This window comes from Salmo salar, chromosome 14 (assembly GCF_965601325.2).
Source record: "Salmo salar chromosome 14, fSalSal1, whole genome shotgun sequence".
NCBI lineage: Eukaryota > Metazoa > Chordata > Actinopteri > Salmoniformes > Salmonidae > Salmo > Salmo salar.
In genome coordinates, this window is record NC_138304.1 from 11,949,419 (window position 1) to 11,970,569 (window position 21,151).

Here is a 21,151-nt window from a genome sequence, read left to right on the forward strand (position 1 = left end):
ATTTCTTGTTAAGAAACTATAGTTTTGGCAAGTCGGTTAGGAAGTCATTTTTTCCAACAATTGTTTACAGACAGATTATTTCACGTATAATTCACTGTATCTCAATTCCAGTGGGTCAGAAGTTTACATACACTAAGTTGACTGTGCCTTTAAACAGCTTGGAAAATTCCAGAAAATGATATCATGGCTTTAGAAGCTTCTGATAGGCTAATTGACATCGTTTGAATCAATTGGAGGTGTATTTCAAGGCCTACCTTCAAACTCAGTGCCTCTTTGCTTGACATCATGGGAAAATCAAAAGAAATCAGCCAAGACCTCAGAAAAAAAATTGTAGACCTCCACAAGTCTGGTACATTCTTGGCAGCAATTTCCAAACGCCTGAAGGTACCACGTTCGTCTGTACAAAATATAGTACGCAAGTATAAACACCATGGGACCATGCAGCCGTCATACCGCTCAGGAAGGAGACGCGTTCTGTTTCCTAGAGATGAACGTACTTCAGTGCAAAGTGCAAATCAATCCCAGAACAACAGCAATGGACCTTGTGAAGATGCTGGAGGAAACAGGTACACAAGTATCTATATCCACAGTAAAACGAGTCCTATATCAACATAACCTGAAAGGCCGCTCAGCAAGGAGAAGCCAATGCTCCAAAACCGTCATAAAAAAGCCAGACTACGGTTTGCAACTGCACATGGGGGCAAAGATTGTACTTTTTGGAGAAATGTCCTCTGGTCTGATGAAACAAAAATCAAACTGTTTGGCATTTGGAGGAAAAAGGGGGAGGCTTGCAAGCCGAAGAACACCATCCCAACCGTGAAGCACGGAGGTGGCAGCATCATGTTGTGGGGGTGCAGGAGGGTGCTGCAGGAGGGACTGGTTCACTTCACAAAATAGATGGCATCATGAGGTAGGAAAGGTATGTGGATATATTGAAGCAACATCTCACGACATCAGTCAGGATGTTAAAGCTTAGTTGCAAATGGGTCTTCCAAATGGACAATGACCCCAAGCATACATCCAAAAATGTGGCAAAATGGCGTAAGGACAACAAAGTCAAGGTATTGGAGTGGCCATCACAGAGCCCTGACCTCAATCCCATAGAAATTTGTTGGCAGAACTGAAAAAGCTTGTGTGAGCAAGGAGGCCTACAAACCTGACTCAGTTACACCAGCTCTGTCAGGAGGAATGGGACAAATATACACACAGGGGTGGGAAAGCATTCAAAGTTACTATAGGTGTTGTCTGAATTCTGTTGTGCGTGGCAACTTCAACCAGGATCAGTTGCAATTCTTTTTTGTTATTTATATTGTTCCATGTCCCTTTAAGAATGCTATCCATGTCAGCATGCTCTTAAAAGGTGCACAGGAATAACAACAGAGCTAGCCATTTGGGAAAGTTGAGCCTGAAGAATACTTCTCTGGCTTTCATTAACTAACGAGAGCCCTCATTCCCTCTCTTCCTCCGGAAGGAACGTGTGAAGAGAAGATGAGAGGTAGAGTGAGGGAAAGAGAAAAAAGAAGTAGTAAAAAACTTGCCAAAATAGTTTTGCGTCGACATCAAAATTCTTCTCAGAAAGATAATGTTTTTTTTCCAAGAAAAAATTGACACAAAGTAACAGGAGTTATATATTAGAATATTTTATTGCTTTATGAAATGTTGTTTGAATTTAAATTCACAACCTTCATATTGTTAGGAGTTCACAGAATGTATTTGCTGGAGGTCAACGCTTTGTCTGTTGTTGGACAGCTGGACATAACCATGATTGTCAGCACATAACTTACAACACACAAACATCTTTGGCATCCTGTTCATAGCACTACATATCTAAAATAATTATACAAGCATCTGTATAAAATATATTAACCTGTTAGTTCAGAAAAAGGCTCACGGTAAACAAAAACCAAATGGTGTAGTTTACAGCTTAATCCCTATGGTGAATCTGACCAGCGGATTCACCACAGAAAATACACACAAAGAAACATTTGGAAAATAATAATAAAAGGAGAACTTGGTGAAAAGCAAAAAAGAATATGTATATGAGGTCTCCCTGACCTCATATTTAGAAATCTGAAGAAGAAAAAAAATAAACCATCACAACTTATATTTCTAAACCTGTAGAACCGGCTACTGAGGCTTAGGGAATATGGGCGGTGAAAATATGAACGTTAAGAGTTTTTGGCATTTTTATGAAATTATGGAGATGAGGGAGTTTAGCTCAACTCTGAAGAATTCCATGGCACAGGAACGTGGCCAGATTCACTCAACATTTCTGCACAGGAAGGGAACGGGGGTTAAAAGTCCACAAAAGATAAATTCGACAGACAAGGTTATCTGGAAAAGCGTGAGGCTTTCAGTTAATGTTTGGAAACGAGAAAAAAACAGATCTGATTCATTAAAAAGAGAATATGAAGTTCCCGAACTCCATGGATCACTGTACACGGCAGAACATGAGAAAGGTGTTGTAAATATGTGAAAAGCAGCAAATATAAATACGTTGGCATACACTGACAGGACAGTAGTATGTTGCCCGTTACAAAACAGCAATACTGTCCAAGTACCTAGAATGTTTCACATTTTGTCTCATAGACCCAGATGGCTAGCCTGCAGTCGCCTGGCTAAGAGAGAAAGAGATAGAGGAAGAACACAGTTCCCCTCTAAATGTGAAAGCACAAGTCCTTTTTCCATACGTTCCTCTCACATTCTGCAACATTCTTGTCTTTTGTACATTTTTCTTCAGAACTCTGACCACTGATGTAGTCAGTACTCTGCGCGGCTTCCCGAGAGCTCACACCCCCTCGAGTGAATCTATTGTCGAAGATCAAAAGTCTGACTTCCTCAAATGAAGATTTCCACTGCTTCTGCCTCCAAGTCATCCAGGCCTCTCAATGTGTTCAAGGAGGAGGACTTCGGTTGTTGCGCAGCAGTGTTGTCTGGAAAACAGAGAGAGGTCAAATGATTAGAGGAATGTGTGAGAAGAGTGGAAACAGTGGAAAAATACGCCACTGTTACAGTACACCATCTGTAACCAAAGAAACATGCTGATTGTTCCACATTGGGATGAGCCATTCGGATAAATCAGTGCAGTCAATAATCAGGGCTAAGTGTGACAACATAGCACATTCCGGCAGCCCACAGACGACCTCCAACCTACAAGGCCATTGCCGATTGGCTGGTTCTACGGGGGTATGGTTGGTAAATCAATGACTGCTCTGACACAGAGTGTGATGCAATTACAAAGAATGGTTTGGGTGTGTGTGTGTGTGTGTGTGTGTGTGTGTGCGTGTGTGACAGACTACTCACCAATGCTGAGTTTAGAACCAGTGGTTGGCTCCTTGGCCTTAGCTCCATCCTCTGATCCACAGCTCTGGCTCTGGCTGGGGTGAGCTGGGGAGGAGCACCGGAGAGGAGAGACAGGAGTCTGGTCGTCTGATAGATTCTTACCTACGACACAGAGCATGTGAAATATCAACCACTGTCTGGCACACATTTAATTGATAAACAGATGCTCTAATTCTACCCTAAATCCACTTCAATGTCCATCAAAATGATCTTTGACAATAACTCCCTAGTTCATATTCCGATTAGATTGCATGTATGTAGCGAACAACAATGGCTCCTGAATAGAGCCCTGAGGGACCCCTCAAGTAATAGTTAAAAAGGTGTTAAAAGGTTTTTAATCTCTGACCCTATCGTGACTCGTCCTTACCTTTGCTTATGCTGGCGCACTTAGCCGTGCTAATTGAAGAAGTGGACATGGCGGCGCGCAGACAAAACCCACCCTTCTCGACCTGGTCCTGGTGCAAACGCTGGTGGAATACCTTAATGACAGCATCTTTCTCCAGAATATGGGCGTAGAGAGCACGGATCCTACATGCAGGAGAAAAATGGAGTCAGAGTAGACAAATGGTGGCTCTCTGAGCATTGCTATCTGATACAACAAAGTAGATTAGACATATTAAATGCATACAAAGTGTCATGACAGCAACAATACTATAAATGATGGATCATTTCTAGGAAAAAGGTTCCATATTCATACCGGTTTTCCATCTCCTGGTTTCGGTAGTCAGATACAGGCAGGTCCTCGTTGAAGCTGTTGTTAGAAGAGTGACAGGGGGAATGGTTGATGATGGTTGTGTCTCTGGAAGGGAGAAAATATATTCCTTTAGGAACTGGATGCAGGTAAAAATGTCAAGTATAATAAACGTATTTAGCCTAGATGTTTTGAAAAGGTTTTCCCTCGTATGTGCATACAGAACACAACCCTTGAACCATCTATCCACTAACGTTTAACCTCTGACCCTCACCTCTGAGCGGCGGCGGTGGCGGCCACGTCCATGGCGAACTGCCTCATGGTGCTCTCCTCCAAGTACTTCTGCTCCCAGCGCATCATGTCCGCCTCCAGGGCTAGGATACGCTCCTCTCTTTCCCTCAGACGCTCGTGCAGCGAGCCCACCGTCACGCCCGGCGGGTGAGACTGCTTCTGCTGTGCCCTCAGGCTCTTCAGCTCATGCTCGAGGCGTGTCCGCAACCTCATCTCCAGGCCCTCGCGCTTCTCGCAGGTGGCCTGCAGCTGAGCCAGGGCGCTCTGCAGCCGCTCCACCTTCTCCACGTAGGCCCGCTTCCGCCGCAGTTCCTCTTCCAGCTGCCGGCCCCTGCACCGCTGGGCCTCTAGGGCCTCCTCGAGCTGCTCCGCCCTCAGGTCCTGCTCCTCTGCGAAGTTGCGGAGCCTCTGGAGTTCGCGCTCGGCACGCTCACGCTCAAACTGCTGCTCCTCGCCTGATGGGGGGAAAGAAAGAGGAGAAGAGAAGGGGGGAAACAAGGCATGAAAACCAGTCTAAGGCCACATGAAGCTATTTCGAAGGTGAAAATGAGAGCTTGGACGAAGTCTTAAGCCATCACACTACCATCGCTCTAACCCAGCTAATACGTCCCAGTATTCAGCCATCACGGCCGACGGTCTTCATTTGCTCAAGCATTCATGGAATGTCGAGGGTTAGAAAGAGGAGGGGAAGCTCCTATCCCTTTGACCCACTTAACAAGGAACATACCTCCAAAAAGGAACATTCCTCCAATCAGGGCCGTACACCTCCAACCCTATCTCTCATCTGGCCCTGGGAAAGGCCCACTGCTTAAATAGACAGCGTAAATCAAACCAACAACCCCAGGAACCTGATGTTAGTTCAACAGTTCTCATTTATAGCTCCCTTTCCTTCCTTCTTCTTCGTAGCTGGGTTGCATTTACTGTTGAGGCGTTCTCACCAAATAAGCGGAGGTTATGCAATGGAAATTCTTCCATACAGGATGTATCTTAGCTACCGAGTGGCCCTGTGCTATGCTCCAATCCTGTGAGGAATGCGCAACATGGCTGAAGTGGGTCTAAGACTTGGAGTGGTGGGAAAGGAGACGGGATGGGTGACACTTACTTTGCTCGAGCAGTTTGGTCATGATGTGCTGGTTGTGGTCAGCAGCTTCCACTTCTTTGGCGGCCTGTGTTCTGGCATTTTCCAGGCTTTCTGTAACGCAAATATTGAAAGTTAAGCATTATACACTAAAACTGAGTTGGGAAAAAGTTTCCCTGCAACCAGTCCCACTCTTTATAAACCATTATAATCTTAAAAAATGGCTCTGGACTAAAGCGCTAACCAACCTGAGGTTTTCTGGTATTTGTAGTCCTTACCTCTAAGGTCCCTGTTGAAGTCCTGCAGCCTCCTGATCTCGGCCACCAGTCTGCTCCTCAGAGTCTGCTCCAGGCTCTCCCTCTTACTGCTGCCCTGCATCAGAGCCTCGTAGGCTTCTGAGATCCTCTGGATCTCCTGCTCCAACTGAATGGACAGAGAGAAGCAAGGAGGGGAAAGAAAAACATTCTTGGTCAGCCATCTTGTTTGTGTGTTTAATATCTTTATGCGTGCTAGAGATGGGGGGGATGTTGGTTCAGACCTAGTACATCTGTATGTGCAGTACAGCACATAAACATGTGGGCATGTATATAAAACATACATATGGGCATATATACATAAATATACCTGGGAGCACATTCCGTACGTGGGCACATTCATACTGTGTTTATACGGTACATACACTACATGCCTATAATCCAGAGGAATTTGAGCTAACACCACTACCCGTGTGTGAGTGGTTGATATCTGCATTCCTGGGAGCTAACAGCCATGGTTCTAGGTGTGGGTAGTTCACGAGCACACGCACAGACATACAGAGAGAGAGAGAGAGAGAGAGAGAGAGGTATGGGCGGGTTGTCATAGCGGGGAAGGTGTAACACGCCTGTGCTGTGGAAACAGAAACAGGCAGAGAAGTGAAGAAGTAGAAACGCCCACCATTACAGCAGCCACTAAGGCATGTTTACTCAGGGCTGCGGCCCGATGGTCAGGGGAAATTTTCCAACCCAGTAATTATCATTCTTTAAGGCTGAGGGAGCACAAGAAGTGGGGTGATGTAACTCCACAGGATAGCAGCAAAGTCTTGCTACAGTATGCATTTACCATAAGATATAGGAAGATGGATATAACCTATTTTAGTCCTCCATCTACCTCTATGGTATCTACCAAGATAAATATGTGAAGTCTGTCAGCTAATGCTGTTGCCACTATCTTGATTTATAAGAGGCAATAACATACTCAAGTAGTGATGTGGGGGGGGAAAATAGATAGTTACATATCGCAATATTATTTTTGCGCTAGTTGGCTGTATCTGCACCACAACTCCAGTATTTTCCCTTTATTGCTTGATCTTGATCTTTTTAAAATAGGGAGCCAATTTGTTTCCAGCACTTTTAGTTCCCTGACTCATCAAAATGTATTTTCTCATGTTCTTTCGTCTCTTTGCAGCAGACATATAGTTAGCAATATGTTTGGCACATCGAATCGCAGTAGAATCACAGTATGGAAACGCAATACATACAGAATCGTGAGGATCGCAATACATATCGTATCGGCACCTGTGTATCATGGTAATATCGTGACGTTCCTGGCCATTCCCAGCCCTATACACAAGGGGGGGTTCAGTTTCAACACACAGTAGCCCTGCCACCTGCCATGGCTAACAGAATATCTCTCTCTCTCTCTGGGCACTCTTGAGCATGTCATCTGTGCCAGGGGTCACAACCCTATCGACTGCTGTCTGACATGCCCTGGATAGGACCCAAAAAAATCTATGGCTAAAGGGCACATGCTCACAACCCCCTGGCTGCAGCACAATGCAGGAAGTGTGGACACAGTAGCAGACTCTGGCCTCTATATGTTCTCTATTTGCAGCCAATGGTAGCAGCAGTTGTACAGATGGGGCAGCGTGCCTGAGGTGGCTCTACACAAGCTATCTGCTATTTGAGTTTCCCTCCATTCCCTTCATTAAGGGACACATGTTGCAGACTACAGTCCTCTGCTATTCAGTGTGGGCATGCCTGCTTCAGAAGTTACCGTAATTTCCGGACTATAAGCCGCAACTTTTTTCCCACGCTTTGAACCTCGCGGCTTAAACAATGACGTGGCTAATATATGGATTTCTCCCGCTTTCAATTTTTTTTGAAAGGAGAAGACTTCAGTGGTTTCAGTGCACAGGAGGAGGAAGATAGTGACCAATGACTTTCTTGGTAGGCTACTGTTTACTGCAAATTATTATTTTTTTGTTACAAGCCGTGTTTCGTTAAAGCCTATTTATTTTTGTTACAAGCCGTGTTTCGTTAAAGCCTATTTATTTTTGTTACAAGCCGTGTTTCGTTAAAGCCTGTGTAAAGTTAATTTATTTCAATGTACCGGTAGGCACCTGCAGCTTATAGACATGTGCGGTTTATTTTTGTTCAAAATAATATTTTAGGTGCGCTCAATAGTCCGGAAATTACGGTACACGTGTTGTGTGTAACTCAAAGTTGTGCATTCATCGTGTATTGATTTCAAATGGGAGATTTGCCCAAAGTTGAACATGATTCGTTTCTCCAATGTAATATCCTTCTTTCATGCATATAACAGTACAAACTTATCCAATGGCATGTCGCCATTTTAGAGAGGGACTGAAAGGAGAATATTCCCACCATATAGATACAATATAATTCTCTTCAATTAAAATGTGTGATTCTCACCTTCTGGATGCGGCATGCCTTCTCTCGGTGGCCCACCAGCTCCTGCCTCAGCCTCTCGTTCTCCAGCAGTAGCAGTTCCATCTGCTTGGGCTCCTCCACGACACCAGGGGGCCGACTGGTGAACATGCTGTAGCAGGTCTCCGTTTGCTGCAGAACTGGGGCCACATACCTGTGAAGAAGGACGTGTGTTGTTGAACTGAGTGTGACTAGCCACTACCGTCTTCCCATGAGTGTGACTAGCTAGCAATAGTACCTTCGCTCATAGAACTGATGTTACGTGAGCAACCTTTGTTCGTTAAGTTTACCACAAGCTTCCCGCCGCTGATCTACGTATGTCCGCGCATGTGGGTGGAGTGGGATTTTTTTTGAGTCGCTGACACCTTTTGTTATCATGATATTCTTGCCAGTCCCACTCCCATTCACAAGGGGGCGATTCAACGGTTTTTTATTTTTGTCTTTTCATTTTGTGAAAGCAAGGAAGAGTCGCCTTCCCTTGCTAGTAGTAGATACCTGGCAGCCTGGCTAGCTGGCTTTAGCCTGGCAAAAAAATAGCAAGCTAGCTAGCCTTTTCAGCTTCCCACATCTCTATATAAATAAATATGCCCTGGCAAGTATTCTTATAAAACATTATCCCAGTTTGATATGCTGCTTTTGTATTCATTCCCATATCGGCTAAAAATAGAATGACATGTTTTGGTCACAGAGAAAAAAGCACATGGCTAGCCAGTTGGCTACCGCAGGTTCTACCCATTACAATAGCCTGTAATTACTAGTTTTTGGGTGGATTCTTGTCATTTGATTTACTGTTTGAACAGTCGCTGAGATTATATTTGGTGATCAATGCATAATTGGCTACTTTGATGAATTGCCTATAGAGAATATAGATCAAAGAACCAAGAGACAACACTGCCCCCACTGCTGTGACTTCTGCGCCGTGTATCATTTTCAGGTAGTAAAAAAGTACGCTGAATGCCGGAGCGTATTACAAGAAGCCGCCCCTTTTGTGATGAAAAACGACATTGCGACACTCTGAGTCTGGCATCCACGGATATCACAACTATCTTATACTATAATGAACACATAAACTCCACCCTAGGTAGGTTGACATATAGTGTTTCAGAAAGGCGATCGAAATTCCAACCTACGCATGTAATGATTCACAATGCATGCTAGGAGGTAAGGAAGGCAGGACGCATAATGACAAGGCTTGGAATCCATTATGCGAGCGGCTACGGCCACAGAAATTAGCACACTATTTAATGTGTGATCGTTGTTGATTCATGGCAAAGACATTGGGAACACATAAACAGCGAGAACGCCTTTACATGATCTCACTGTACGGCCAACACCCACACACACGGTTGTGCTTGCCGTAATGCCTTAGTACCTGTGCTGCTGGGTCTGGATTGGCTGGGGAATGTCCCTGTACACACACTGGGGCTCTTGGGTGTGGATGGGCATATATCCTTGGGACATGATGGGAACAGATGAGTACTCTGGGTGTGGGCTACATTTGTCCTGGAGGCCTTGTGGGGGGGCGTAGTAACCCAGCTCCGGGTAGCTATGTGAAGAGCTCTTGACTGCCTCAGACTTCGCCATGGCACCATTCCTCTCCAGAGACAGCTGCAGGAGATGCTCACTCAGCGATCGCATATGCCCTCGCTTCAACTCAATCAGCTCCTCATCCGCCGCACGGTAGTCCCGTTCGCGCAGCTGCTTGTGGGCGCCTGTGGCGGGTGCCCAATGCTGAGCCAGGTACTGAGAGTTGGCTTTGGCCTGCTCGTAGGTGGGCAGCTCCTCGCCGTGGAGCTGGTAAAGCTGGTAGCTACTCTCCGAGTGCTGGTAGTCTCCCTGGTGTTCCTGGCCCTGGGGCTCCTGGCGGGCTGACAGTTGGAGGAACGAGGAGTCTTCCTGGGTGAGACTCTCCAGAGAGGAGCGAGGACTTCCACCGGGGCCCTCTCCTGCTCCACTCCCAGGCCCTCCACTAGGGGACCCTCCGCTGCCTCCGCGCAGGGCCTGCTGCTGGATGGCCAGGAGGGTGCGTGCGTCTGTGGGGTTGCCGTAGCGTAGTTGTTCCTGGATGAGGCGGTGCAGGACCGTGCCAGACGGCTCTTCTGTGGATGACATGATGGTTCTGTTGTTTGAAGCTAGTGATCAAGTGGAGACAGAATTTTTATAGATGGCTGTGAACCTGGAAGAGGAGAAAAAAATGAATTAATAAGCATACTTACAAGTTGTCCTACACCTAAAACAGTATAGTTGATCATTGCTAATGTACAACATTTACAAGATCATGCGAAAGTTGTGTACTCCTCCAAAACACTACTGTAGAATACTGTAAAGACTGCAACCAAAAAAAAAAACATAATATTCATGATTTGTTGAATATCCCATACATTACTCAAGGCCTTTCTAGTCCAGGTAGAGTGAAGTAAAAATCAAGTATGCCCTACTTTTGAGTGATGGTATTCCAATTATCCCTCTTCATTTTATAAGTATGCCATCGCAATTTCACTGTGATTTTTACTTAAACATGTTCCATTTTACATTAGTTAAATTGTCAACATTATGGATCAAATGTTTGTACGTCGAGAAAAGTAACATTCATACAAGCCACATAGCGACAGAAGGGAAACGTGGTTGCTCCGTAGTACTACTGCTGTTAAAATGTGCGTCGAAATTCCATTCTCACCGAGGAGCCATGCGCATAATTCTAGAAACAGTTTTAAGAACCAACGATGGAACAATTAAGTTAAATAATCAATTATAAACTACAATATAATATGTTTTGTGTTAACGCACGATAAACCGACTGTTTACAATTCAAGCCTCGAATGTTACAAAGTAGCCGAAAACAAACCATTCTTACCAGTTCACGCTGTCATCCCAGCAAAACGTTTTTAAAAACGTTCAACTTTAAAAATAAGGTCAAAAGTAATGCACAATGTTTTCGCTTAAACAGTTATCATCCTTCCACCGCGAGTTTGTGGTTTACTCTGGTCAGAACTTGCTCAACACTGAAAACGGTTGTCGAGAGCTGAGCAATAATAAGTAACTGGGGACGGAGGGACTGAGGTCGGAATGCCAGGAATGTGAGAGCGCGAGTTCCCTCGGGGATCAAAAGCGTAACCCACACGGTTCCAATATGAGAGAGGAGGCCAAACTGAATAGCTGCAATTCTCCTCACAACCATGAGGACAGCAATAGTGTTCCAGGTAATAAACGACAAATGGGAATGAATTATAGGGAAACCAGCAGGCAGGAGTTACATAGGCCTAACATCATGCTAATAACATGTTATAAAGATGATAATAACCTGAATGTAGATAGTCCACATTTACATTTTCCTTACCTCTGTGAGTGTCTGTCTGCTACTGGCATTTTGCAGATACTGATTGAGCGGATAGGAATAGCCTATAGACTAACTCTATAGATCTGTTTTGACATTTCATTCAAGGGCAACTGTGCATGTGACCTTGTCCTATCTCTGTTTGCACTGGGGGGAAAAAACAATGATTGCACATAGATTTTTTTTTTGTTGCCACTATCCAGTGTTTTCAGTCAATATGGCTCTAGGATTCAGCTAAAAAAAATGCCTATAGATTCAGGACTACTAAACTATAAACTATAATTATCTAGTGATGAAAGTAGCCATTGGCTTGTATGTGAGAGGAGCGTCTCAGCAGGACAGGACAGAGTATATAGGCAGCTGTCCATTGGAATCTGTGGATTCAGTTTTCCCTGTGACCAGGACATAGAAAGGCGTTGAGCCCAAAGCACCACATGATGCAGAGTGGTCGATGAATGTCAAACAGAAGCACCTGCTGAACTATGGGTTCAAATCTCAAATATGTAGGAGCATAAGGTCTGTGGAATGAGACATGAGGTTAGCATGCTTCATGAATTAACATCATTTGCCTCCGTAGCCCAATGAACTAAGAACACAATTTTAGTGGCATTTTGTGAGGCTACAAAGCTTCTAAACCTTTCAAAATGCACAATGAAGGCAAAAAAAGCACAAAAAAAACACCATCTTGGAGGGTTTTCACTGGAAGTTAACAAATCAAATTCAAATCAAATGTATTTATATAGCCCTTCTTACATCAGCTGATATCTCAAAGTGCTGTACAGAAACCCAACCTAAAACCCCAAACAGCAAGCAATGCAGGTGTAAAAGCACGGTGGCTAGGAAAAACTCCCTAGAAAGGCCAAAACCTAGGAAGAAACCTAGAGAGGAACCAGGCTATGAGGGGTGGCCAGTCCTCTTCTGGCTGTGCCGGGTGGAGATTATAACAGAACATGGCCAAGATGTTCAAATGTTCATAAATGACCAGCATGGTCAAATAATAATAATCACAGTTGTCGAGGGTGCAACAAGTCAGCACCTCAAGAGTAAATGTCAGTTGGCTTTTCATAGCCGATCATTGAGAGTAACAGCACACATTCCACACATGTTTTGGGTGGTGGTAAGCACAGGAGGTTGGTTTCACCTTAATTAGGGAGGACAGGCTCATGGTAATGGAATGGTATGGAATGGTATCACATACATGGTATCACATACATTAAACATGGTTTGATGCCATTCCATTCGCTCCGTTTCCAGCCATTATTATGAGCCGTCCTCCCCTCAGCAGCCTCCACTGGTGGTAAGTATTCTTAAACATACTTTTTTTTTAACGCAGCCAAGTTGTCTGAATGTCTAAGCGACCATTTGCCAGGTATTAAAAGCGTGTTTGAGTTTCCCATCGAATGTTGACCATGGTGGATAGTGGAAGCCCCCTTTAAAAGCGTGGCTTTTCATTTAACACCTCCCCACTACTTCCTCTTCCACCCCCCCACCCCCACCCCACTGACCCTCTCCCCCCTTCATCTCCGCTGGTTAACTCGCAGCCTCTAGCCATTTGCCCCCATTGTGGCAGACTTCCTGTGAACTTCCAAAGGAATGCTGAGTGGAGTGGCCCTTTGAAATCATGGACATTGAAAGGAGCCATTCCTGGTGTTAGTGGACATTCAAAATCGCTGGCCATAAAAATTCCTGCTGTCTGCAGACTCAGGCGGGCTTCAGTTGACCAAAGTTATAGCCCCATGGGTTATAGGTTATACTTTATGTGAGGATTGAGGAAGAATTCACGATATGTGAGAACAATGCTGCAAGAAAGATGTCACATGGTTCTATTTAGTCCTTTTTTCTTATTCCCTCATGTTTGATTTATTTTAAGTTCATTTGCTTAGAAGTGCTTTAATATTTATTTATTCCTATCAGGTGCTGTGTTTTGGTTTACTTCTTATTTACTTATTTGAGTGACTTCCTTGGAATTGGTTAACCCCTTTTGAGTGTTTGTCTTGGTGTGTGAATGAGGGCATTTGATTAACCCGGGCGCCCGGGTAGGCAGAGTTGGAACCGGACTGCCTCCCGGGTATGAGCCGTGTGCCCCGATCTGGCTGACGGCTAGGTTGTCTCAAAACAAAAGTGACTTATGTTAAGCACGTGGAGTAATGAGTAGAATTCTGTGTTTTCACATGCAAAAGTTAATGCCTTTGATAAAAATAAAAAAACGCTTTATCTGCCTTCCTAATTAAAACTAGTTTGAAAATTCAAACATCTATTTCATGGAAAAGAGACTTATTTTTCCGAACAATGCACCATGCTGCCTTGTTGACAACATGACCAAGCGGCACAGATTACTGTTTATTTGAGCAGGGCGTGCCTCCCTCACCGGCTTCACCCAGAATCCCCCCAATGGGGGAATGGGTGTGTTAATTAGAGACCTGAGCTAAGCCCCCACCCCCGAGGAGTGTCGGGGTTAATGAGCTGGCCCCCCTGTACAAAGGCAGCTCTCAGTCAAAGTTTGTCAGATGCCTAAGAGAATGATATGGAAAATGGTGGTGCAGAGCTGGCAGGAGCAGTGGAACAGAGACACTAAGGGCAGGCGTCTATTCCAAGTAGAGTAAAGTCGGGGAGGGGAGGGCGGCAGGAAGAGACAGAAGAGAGGAGGCCATCTTCAAAAGGCTAAGGGTGGAATACAGCCGGTTGAATACGACGTTAAATGTGATAGGAAAGCATCCAACAGGGAGGTGTGATTACTGCCAGGAAACCGAGACAGTGGAGCATGTATTGATACAGTGTGAGCAGTATCAATACATGCAGAGGGAAAGAGAGAGACTGATAACCAGTATGAGGGAAAAGGGGATACAGGAATTGAGTTCATAGAGCATACTGAGTAGAACATCATTAGATACAGTCTCAAATATTTTATATTTCTTAATAGAAACGTGGCTGGCAGGTGGGATTTAGTTTGTGCCTGTCTCTGGCTCACACTCCAGTACAGTAGGTGGCGGCAATGCACCATACCGTTGGATGCCAACCGCCGATAAACCCTACAGAAGAAGTTTGTCAGATTCTAGCCAGCAATAGGAGAGGACAGGTGCCACAGGCTGTGCTCAGCCACACCTCTACCACTACCGCCGCCGCGTCTGGGGGAGAGGGGAACCAGATGAGTGTGACCCTAATCGGGAAGAGCCGAACGGAACGACCCTGCTCGGGATGAAGAGCCGAATGGAACGACCCTGCTCGGGATGAAGAGCCGAATGACGTGTGAGTGCATACCAATGGTTTCCAGTATGATGACGTTACTAATGAAGCTTTCTCCACCCTCCCCAGACGTGGCCTGCTATGAGGAGACTGCAGAGCCCACGACTGCCTCATCGGAACCCCATGATGCCAATGACGAGGCGGCGAACGCTCTATGCCAAACGACTATGGACTGTAACGTGTATGTGGTGTGAGTGCCTGGGCCTGTGTGTTCTGTGTTGCTTTTATCCTGTAACCCCCTTTTTAGTACTGAGAAAATACAATTATTAAAGAACCATAAACTGACTGTTTGCCTCCTGCCTCTGTCTGTGGTATTGGGATTGAAAGAATTTTGTTTTTGACAAAGACACAATACTTTGCTGTAACACCAAACCAAACCGTTTTTCTTTGTTGCTGTTGTTGTTGTTTTTATGTCACAATATGACATCATTCCATTTTGGTTTTTGGTCAAAATGAACACAATATTACACTGAACACAAGTTACAGTTCATATAAAGAAATCAGTCAATTTAAATAAATTCATTAGGCCCTAATCTATGGATTACACATGACTGGGAATACAGTTGTGCATCTGTTGGTCACAGATACCTTAAAAAAAGGTAGGGGCGTGGATCAGAAAACCAGTCAGAATTTGGTATGACCACAATTTGCCTCATGCATCGCAACACATCTCCTTCGCATAGAGTTGATTGTGGCCTGTGGAATGTTGTCCCACTCCTCTTCAATGGCTGTGCGAAGTTTCTGGATATTGGCAGGAACTGGAACACACTGTTGTACACGTCCATACAGAGCATCCCAAACATGCTCAATGGGTGACATGTCTGGTGAGTATGCAGGCCATGGAAGAACTAGGACGTTTTCAGCTTCTAGGAATTGTGTACAGATCCTTGCGACATTGGGCCGTATTGTCATGCTGAAACATGAGGTGATGGCGGCAGATAAGTGGCACGACAATAGGCCTCAGGATCTCATCTCTGCATTCAAATTGCCATCGATAAAATGCAACTGTGTTTGTTGTCTGTAGCTTATGCCGGCCCATACCATAACCCTACCGCCACCATGGGGCACTCTGTTCACAACATTGACATCAGCAAACCGCTCGCCCACACGACGCAATACATGCTGTCTGCCATCTGCACAGTTGAAACCGGGAGCACATTTCTCCAGCGTGCCAGTGGCCATCAAAGTTGAAGCTTTTCCCACTGAAGTCAGCTATGACGTCGAACTTCAGTCAGGTCAAGACCCTGGTGAGGACGACGAGCATGCAGAGGAGCTTCCCTGAGATGGTTTCTGACAGTTTGTGCAGAAATTCTTTGGTTGTGCCCCAACCCACAGTTTCATCAGCTGTCCAGTGGCAGCTGCAGCAGCCTGCAGGTGAAGAAGCCGGATGTGGTGGTCCTGGTCTGGCGTGGTTACGAGTCTGGTTGGACTTCCTGCCAAATTCTCGAAAACAATTTTGGAGGCTGCTTATGGTAAAGAAATTAACATTCAATTCTCTGGCAACAGCTCTGGTGGACATTCCTGCAATCAAAATGCCAATTGTATGCTCCCTCAAAACTTGAGACATCTGTGGCATTGTGTTGTATGCCACACCTGTCAGGTGGATGGATAATCTTGGCAATGGAGAAATGCTCACTAACAGGGATGTAAACAAATTTGTGCACAACATTTTAGAGAAATAAGCTTTTTGTGCGTATGGAACATTTCTGGGATCTTTTATTTAAGCTCATGAAACATAGGACCAGCACTTTTCATGTTGCGTTTATATTTCTGTCCAGTGTACATTATTCACACTACCAGTTATAGGACGGAAGACATCCTGAAGAGGGACTGTGTTTTGGTCCATGTTCAGCATGCTATGATAAGTTACTTTCTAAAAAAGAGCAACACAAAATGCAATGGATTTTGATTTGACACAAGACATTTTGGAAGGAAGGAGCTTTCATCGAACTGTGATAGACTAAGCAGGTTGGCGTTACTTGACTGAATGACTTCCTCTAAAAGAGAGTAGGAAGAGAGGCCAGCTCACTGATGACTGGGTTTGTGTCTAGAGGCTCAGAGTGGAGTGGACAATAGAATGGGAATGAAACTGGACATGACAGAACCGGGTAGAGTAGAATTCTAAAGGGTTGAGATAAAACAGGATAGGATGGTGTGGTGTTAAATAGTGTGGGAAATAATTGGACTGAATGGAATACCGAGTATTACGATAAGGTGGGGTTGGATTGGGATGGGATGGATTCCTTCTCTGGGCATTCACATTCAAACAGAGAGCAATAGATAGGGATAAGATGGAATGTGTTGCGATGGTATTTTGTTCTGCTACGCCAATGACATTGGATATTCCCAAGTATTCATATTTCAATACAGAACGGCTGACTTTGACTGTTTATGTGCATTTGAATGATTCTGGGAAGTGGTCTCAGATCAGGACTGGCTAGTGTTGTTTATTTGGTTCAAATTCCTCACTATTAACTTCTGAGATGAACCATCATGAGGAAACGCAGAATTATTCCTGCTATTACTACAGCAAGTTATCGAACAATCTCCTGTTTGCTCCATCCACTCCAGTTGAAGGTCAGAGAATTGCCAGCAAATTTTCTGGCAGACACATATCAGACAATGACTCGTAGGACCGGAATCCCAGAAGTCTTTGACTAGGCCACACAGCTGTTGCAGGTGTGTGTAAAAACAACACAATCCTTGGCTGGCCTACATCTTGGAAACAACTTGAAGGCTTAAAGCAAATATCGAACCTGTTAAAAGAATTCAAGAACCTGTTGAAAGAATTGAGCTAATGTGTGATTGTGTATTGTTATATGTTGCGTGTACTGTTTCTGAACACACGGTAAGCAGCATTCCCCCTATCGCCTGACTTTCTGTGTCAAACCGGACTGGTGACATTTTTTTCCCTGTGCCTTGATATCTGAGACACTCTTCTCATGAACACATTAGCTTACGCAGGATGAGGGTCAGTGCTGGTGGGAATGAATGCAGCGAAAAAGTCCTAGGCCATTTCCCACTTTTCTTTCGGAGCATTTGACTCTTCTTGCATTGTACTTAAGCTCTTATGCCACCATTCCTCTCCTCCATATTGAAAATACAGAGAATGTCATGACATCGCCATGGGGACTTGATGGTTGTTCCTCTTTGCTAGAAAACACTCTAAAAAGTTGGTGTCTGCTCTCACACATATTAGTCACACGCCTCTGATCGCAAATAGTTGAGTGTCACCGTAATGATGCTCTCTGTTCCCCTCTCTCTCTCTCTCTCTCTCGATCGCTTTCACTCACAAACACATAAATGTGGCCTGCCTTCACTGTTTTTAAGTAGCTCAGAACACAAAAGAACATGACAAGTTCCTAAGTTCTTAAGATAACACTTTTTTTTAAGTGTTGCTTAGTTCTAAAGAGGGGAGGAAACAAATCATTAAGACAGACATGACAACTCTGGTGAGAAAGAATGCTGTTTGAATGCTCATGAACTTTTCAACCAGGGTTTGCTTGGAGCAGGGATGGGCAACTTTGATGAATCTGAACTCACCATGAGCGGCTGAAGTGGCTCACGGTTCTGTGTACCCACATCCATATCCATACATGCGGTCAGAGCCAGCCCTAGCCTTTTGGGGTCCCTACGTGAAATTTGGTTTCAACTCGCGAGCAAAACATTTTAGCGACAAACGGGGGAGAGAAAAACGTTTACTGCAATTCTACACATTTTGCCATGGAGTGGATTTTTTTAGTTGATGCAGTTTTACGGCAAATTTCCTGCAATTCTACCGTTTGCCGTTATTAATATAATATCGGAGTGAGAGTGACTAACGAAATCAATGGGGGGGCCCGGTGGGTAATTGCACCATGATTACGACAAGTTTAGATAGCTGGCTAGACTAGTTGACCAATCTAAATGAACTGACTGACTGTCAGTGACTGACATACTGTAACAAGATAAAAAACAGCTGATGAACAACAACAAAAATGGGGGGAGGGGGAGTTGATCCGAGGACCTACAAAAGGGGGACCTTACCCATCCCTGGCTTAGAGTGCTACACTACTTTATTTTTCCCCAGTGCTTGTTCCCTGCACCTGCGGATGTTTGTTTGATATCCCTACACTACTTTTGACCAAAGAAAACCTCTAGTTGCCACAGGCAGTCCCGCCTCTATGGTTTCAAAGCGTACAGACAAAACTCTCAATGATATAAAAAAAATCTCACACAACTTTTTAAGACAGACCTCGAGATTAAAGCAACTCAACAGAATTGCAACACCTAGTACTACACAATACCTAAATGGTGCTTTATAGTGCTTTTTTTGTGCACATGGGGCTTTTCCTTTGCAGTCACTCATCCAAGTGAGAGACAAATGACACAGCAGTTCTGTGTCCAACTATGACATCTGTTCCTAAAACGGTCCTCCAGCCAGCCGGGGGGGGGGGGGAGATCACAGGAATGCCAATCATTTAGCCACGCTCGGCATGTGTGCCCACAGTACATAGCTATCTGCTGCCGCTGCTGCCTCTGCCATTGCTGACCCGGCACATAGCGGAAGATCAGTCATGTTGGCCACCGGCAGCGTGGTGGAAAGAGAGAGCCCTTTATGACTGGAGCTGGGAACCGCTGAGGGACTTTCCATTGACATACATGGCCTGGAGGGGAGTTTAGACGTGTTTTGCGGATTCTTTGATAATTATTATGCTTAGAATTTGATTGGATAATGGATATCAAATTAAGTGAATGTAGTTTTGCCCCTAAGAAACATCGATGGTTGAAACGTTTACTTGGACTGATGTAGGATACAACCTCTAAGTCAGGCATACTGAGAGTTGGTGTCTCTATAAATTGAAAGTGACTTATGACTCTCTACGTGTGAACATGATTCAGCCATGAAACATGTTAATAGAGGTAACTTATAGCTCAACACGTCAGCTGGTCTCACATGAGGCACAGTGTATTGTTTGGTGCGCAAAAAGAGGGGCATTGTCTATTTCAGACAGAGACAGACTATTTTTAAGACATTGGGGAAAACATCTATTTTGGGATGGATGAAATCTAAATGATGTATGACGCGCAGTGGAACAAACACATTCGAATAGTTCTGAAGATGAGGAGATGAACAGTGCTACTGTTCATTAACCACGATGGATGGAGTGGGCCAACGGCTAAAGTTGAACTCGAGTTGAAATTTTAACTCAATACTTCTATTGTATACAGCGCATTGTGTTCAAATAGAACAGTGCACTCCTGATGCAGCCGGTTACAAAACTTAAATTCCTGTCAATCACATTTTATTATCATGTTACAGTAGATCCCTTGTAAAGGAATACCTTTATTCATTATAAAGGAATTCGATGCAGTTGTCCTAGTCCACTGAAAACACTTGGATTCACTCTATTATTGAACAGCCAGTCAAGTTTTATCATATTATCTTTCATACTGTGGGAACTCTGAGCTCGCTCCAACTAGCTGCCACAATCTAATATACTATGTTATATTTCATCTAGGAATTCTGTGCATCTACATTCATAGAGCATCAATGTCTAGGGCCAGAAGTTTGGCCCTTAAATGGGGCTGAGGCCAGGAGTTTTTCCTGACCACCTGATCTGACCATGAATAAAACATGGGCCCTAGTTACAGTAAAACGTGGGCCCTAGTTACAGTAAAATGTGGGCCCTAGTTACAGTAAAATGTGGGCCCTAGTTAGAGTAAAATGTGGGCCCTAGTTAGAGTAAAATGTGGGCCCTAGATACAGTAAAACGTGGGCCCTAGTTACAGTAAAATGTGGGCCCTAGTTAGAGTAAAATGTGGGCCCTAGTTAGAGTAAAATGTGGGCCCTAGTTACAGTAAAATGTGGGCCCTAGTTACAGTAAAATGTGGGCCCTAGTTACAGTAAAATGTGGGCCCTAGTTAGAGTAAAACCTCAAACTTGATAATCTGGAGTTTAATCCCAGTCAAGTCCCATGGTCAGGAAAACTCCTGGCCCAGCTATGTCCTAGTCCAAATTCACAGAGACGCACAACATCGGCAAGCCTCCACTTCCAACCTCATCTATAATTCTCACTCAATACAAGGCAGTGATCACAGGCAAGCACTGTTAGCACCAACACTCCACTTCTATGGGGGAAGAATGCAAACACGGAGTGCTTCCAAGAATCCCAGGGCCATTCCGGAATGCCCAAATGGGATTCTACGGGTCGGTGTTTACCGTTCCAGGCCGATGTTATCCTACAATTTCCCTCCAACCATGTCATTATCTTGGCCTTGCTCGGGGGAGAGTTGGAGTACTTGGAGTTGGAGTACATTTTCTCCTGTCTTATTGGATGTCATGGACGTCTCTCTATCTGACCATCTTACGCCCGAGAACACTTAACCACAGACAGCTATGCGTGTGTCTCATACCAAGTCTCTTTTAGACGCAGTAAACACTATTAGGAGGAGATGTCTAGACAAGCATCTGGGCTCTTCTGTTA

General features: G+C 44.6%; 1 protein-coding gene across 1 annotated transcript; it reads right to left on the bottom strand.

The window, feature by feature from the left end:
• Positions 1-1,624: 1,624 nt before the first annotated feature.
• On the bottom strand, positions 1,625-11,193 carry LOC106568766 (angiomotin-like 2a). Its single transcript, XM_014139405.3, has 10 exons — positions 10,962-11,193; positions 9,480-10,283; positions 8,093-8,261; positions 5,681-5,825; positions 5,427-5,516; positions 4,308-4,779; positions 4,040-4,141; positions 3,710-3,870; positions 3,304-3,444; positions 1,625-2,933 (listed from the first exon to the last, which is right to left on the bottom strand). Exons 2-10 carry the CDS (start codon positions 10,217-10,219, stop codon positions 2,839-2,841), a joined length of 2,115 nt encoding a protein of 704 aa, XP_013994880.1. The 5' UTR covers positions 10,220-10,283; positions 10,962-11,193; the 3' UTR covers positions 1,625-2,838.
• Positions 11,194-21,151: the final 9,958 nt, after the last annotated feature.

Excerpts from the sequence above, each read along its gene's own strand:
- LOC106568766 (XM_014139405.3), bottom strand. The coding sequence starts at position 10,219 with ATGTCATCCACAGAAGAGCCGTCTGGCACGGTCCTGCACCGCCTCATC. Across the intron at positions 3,871-4,039 it reads AACCAGGAGATGGAAAACCG|GATCCGTGCTCTCTACGCCC; the intron begins GTATGAATATGG and ends TCCTGCATGTAG. Across the intron at positions 3,445-3,709 it reads GTGCGCCAGCATAAGCAAAG|GTAAGAATCTATCAGACGAC; the intron begins GTAAGGACGAGT and ends TCTGTGTCGTAG.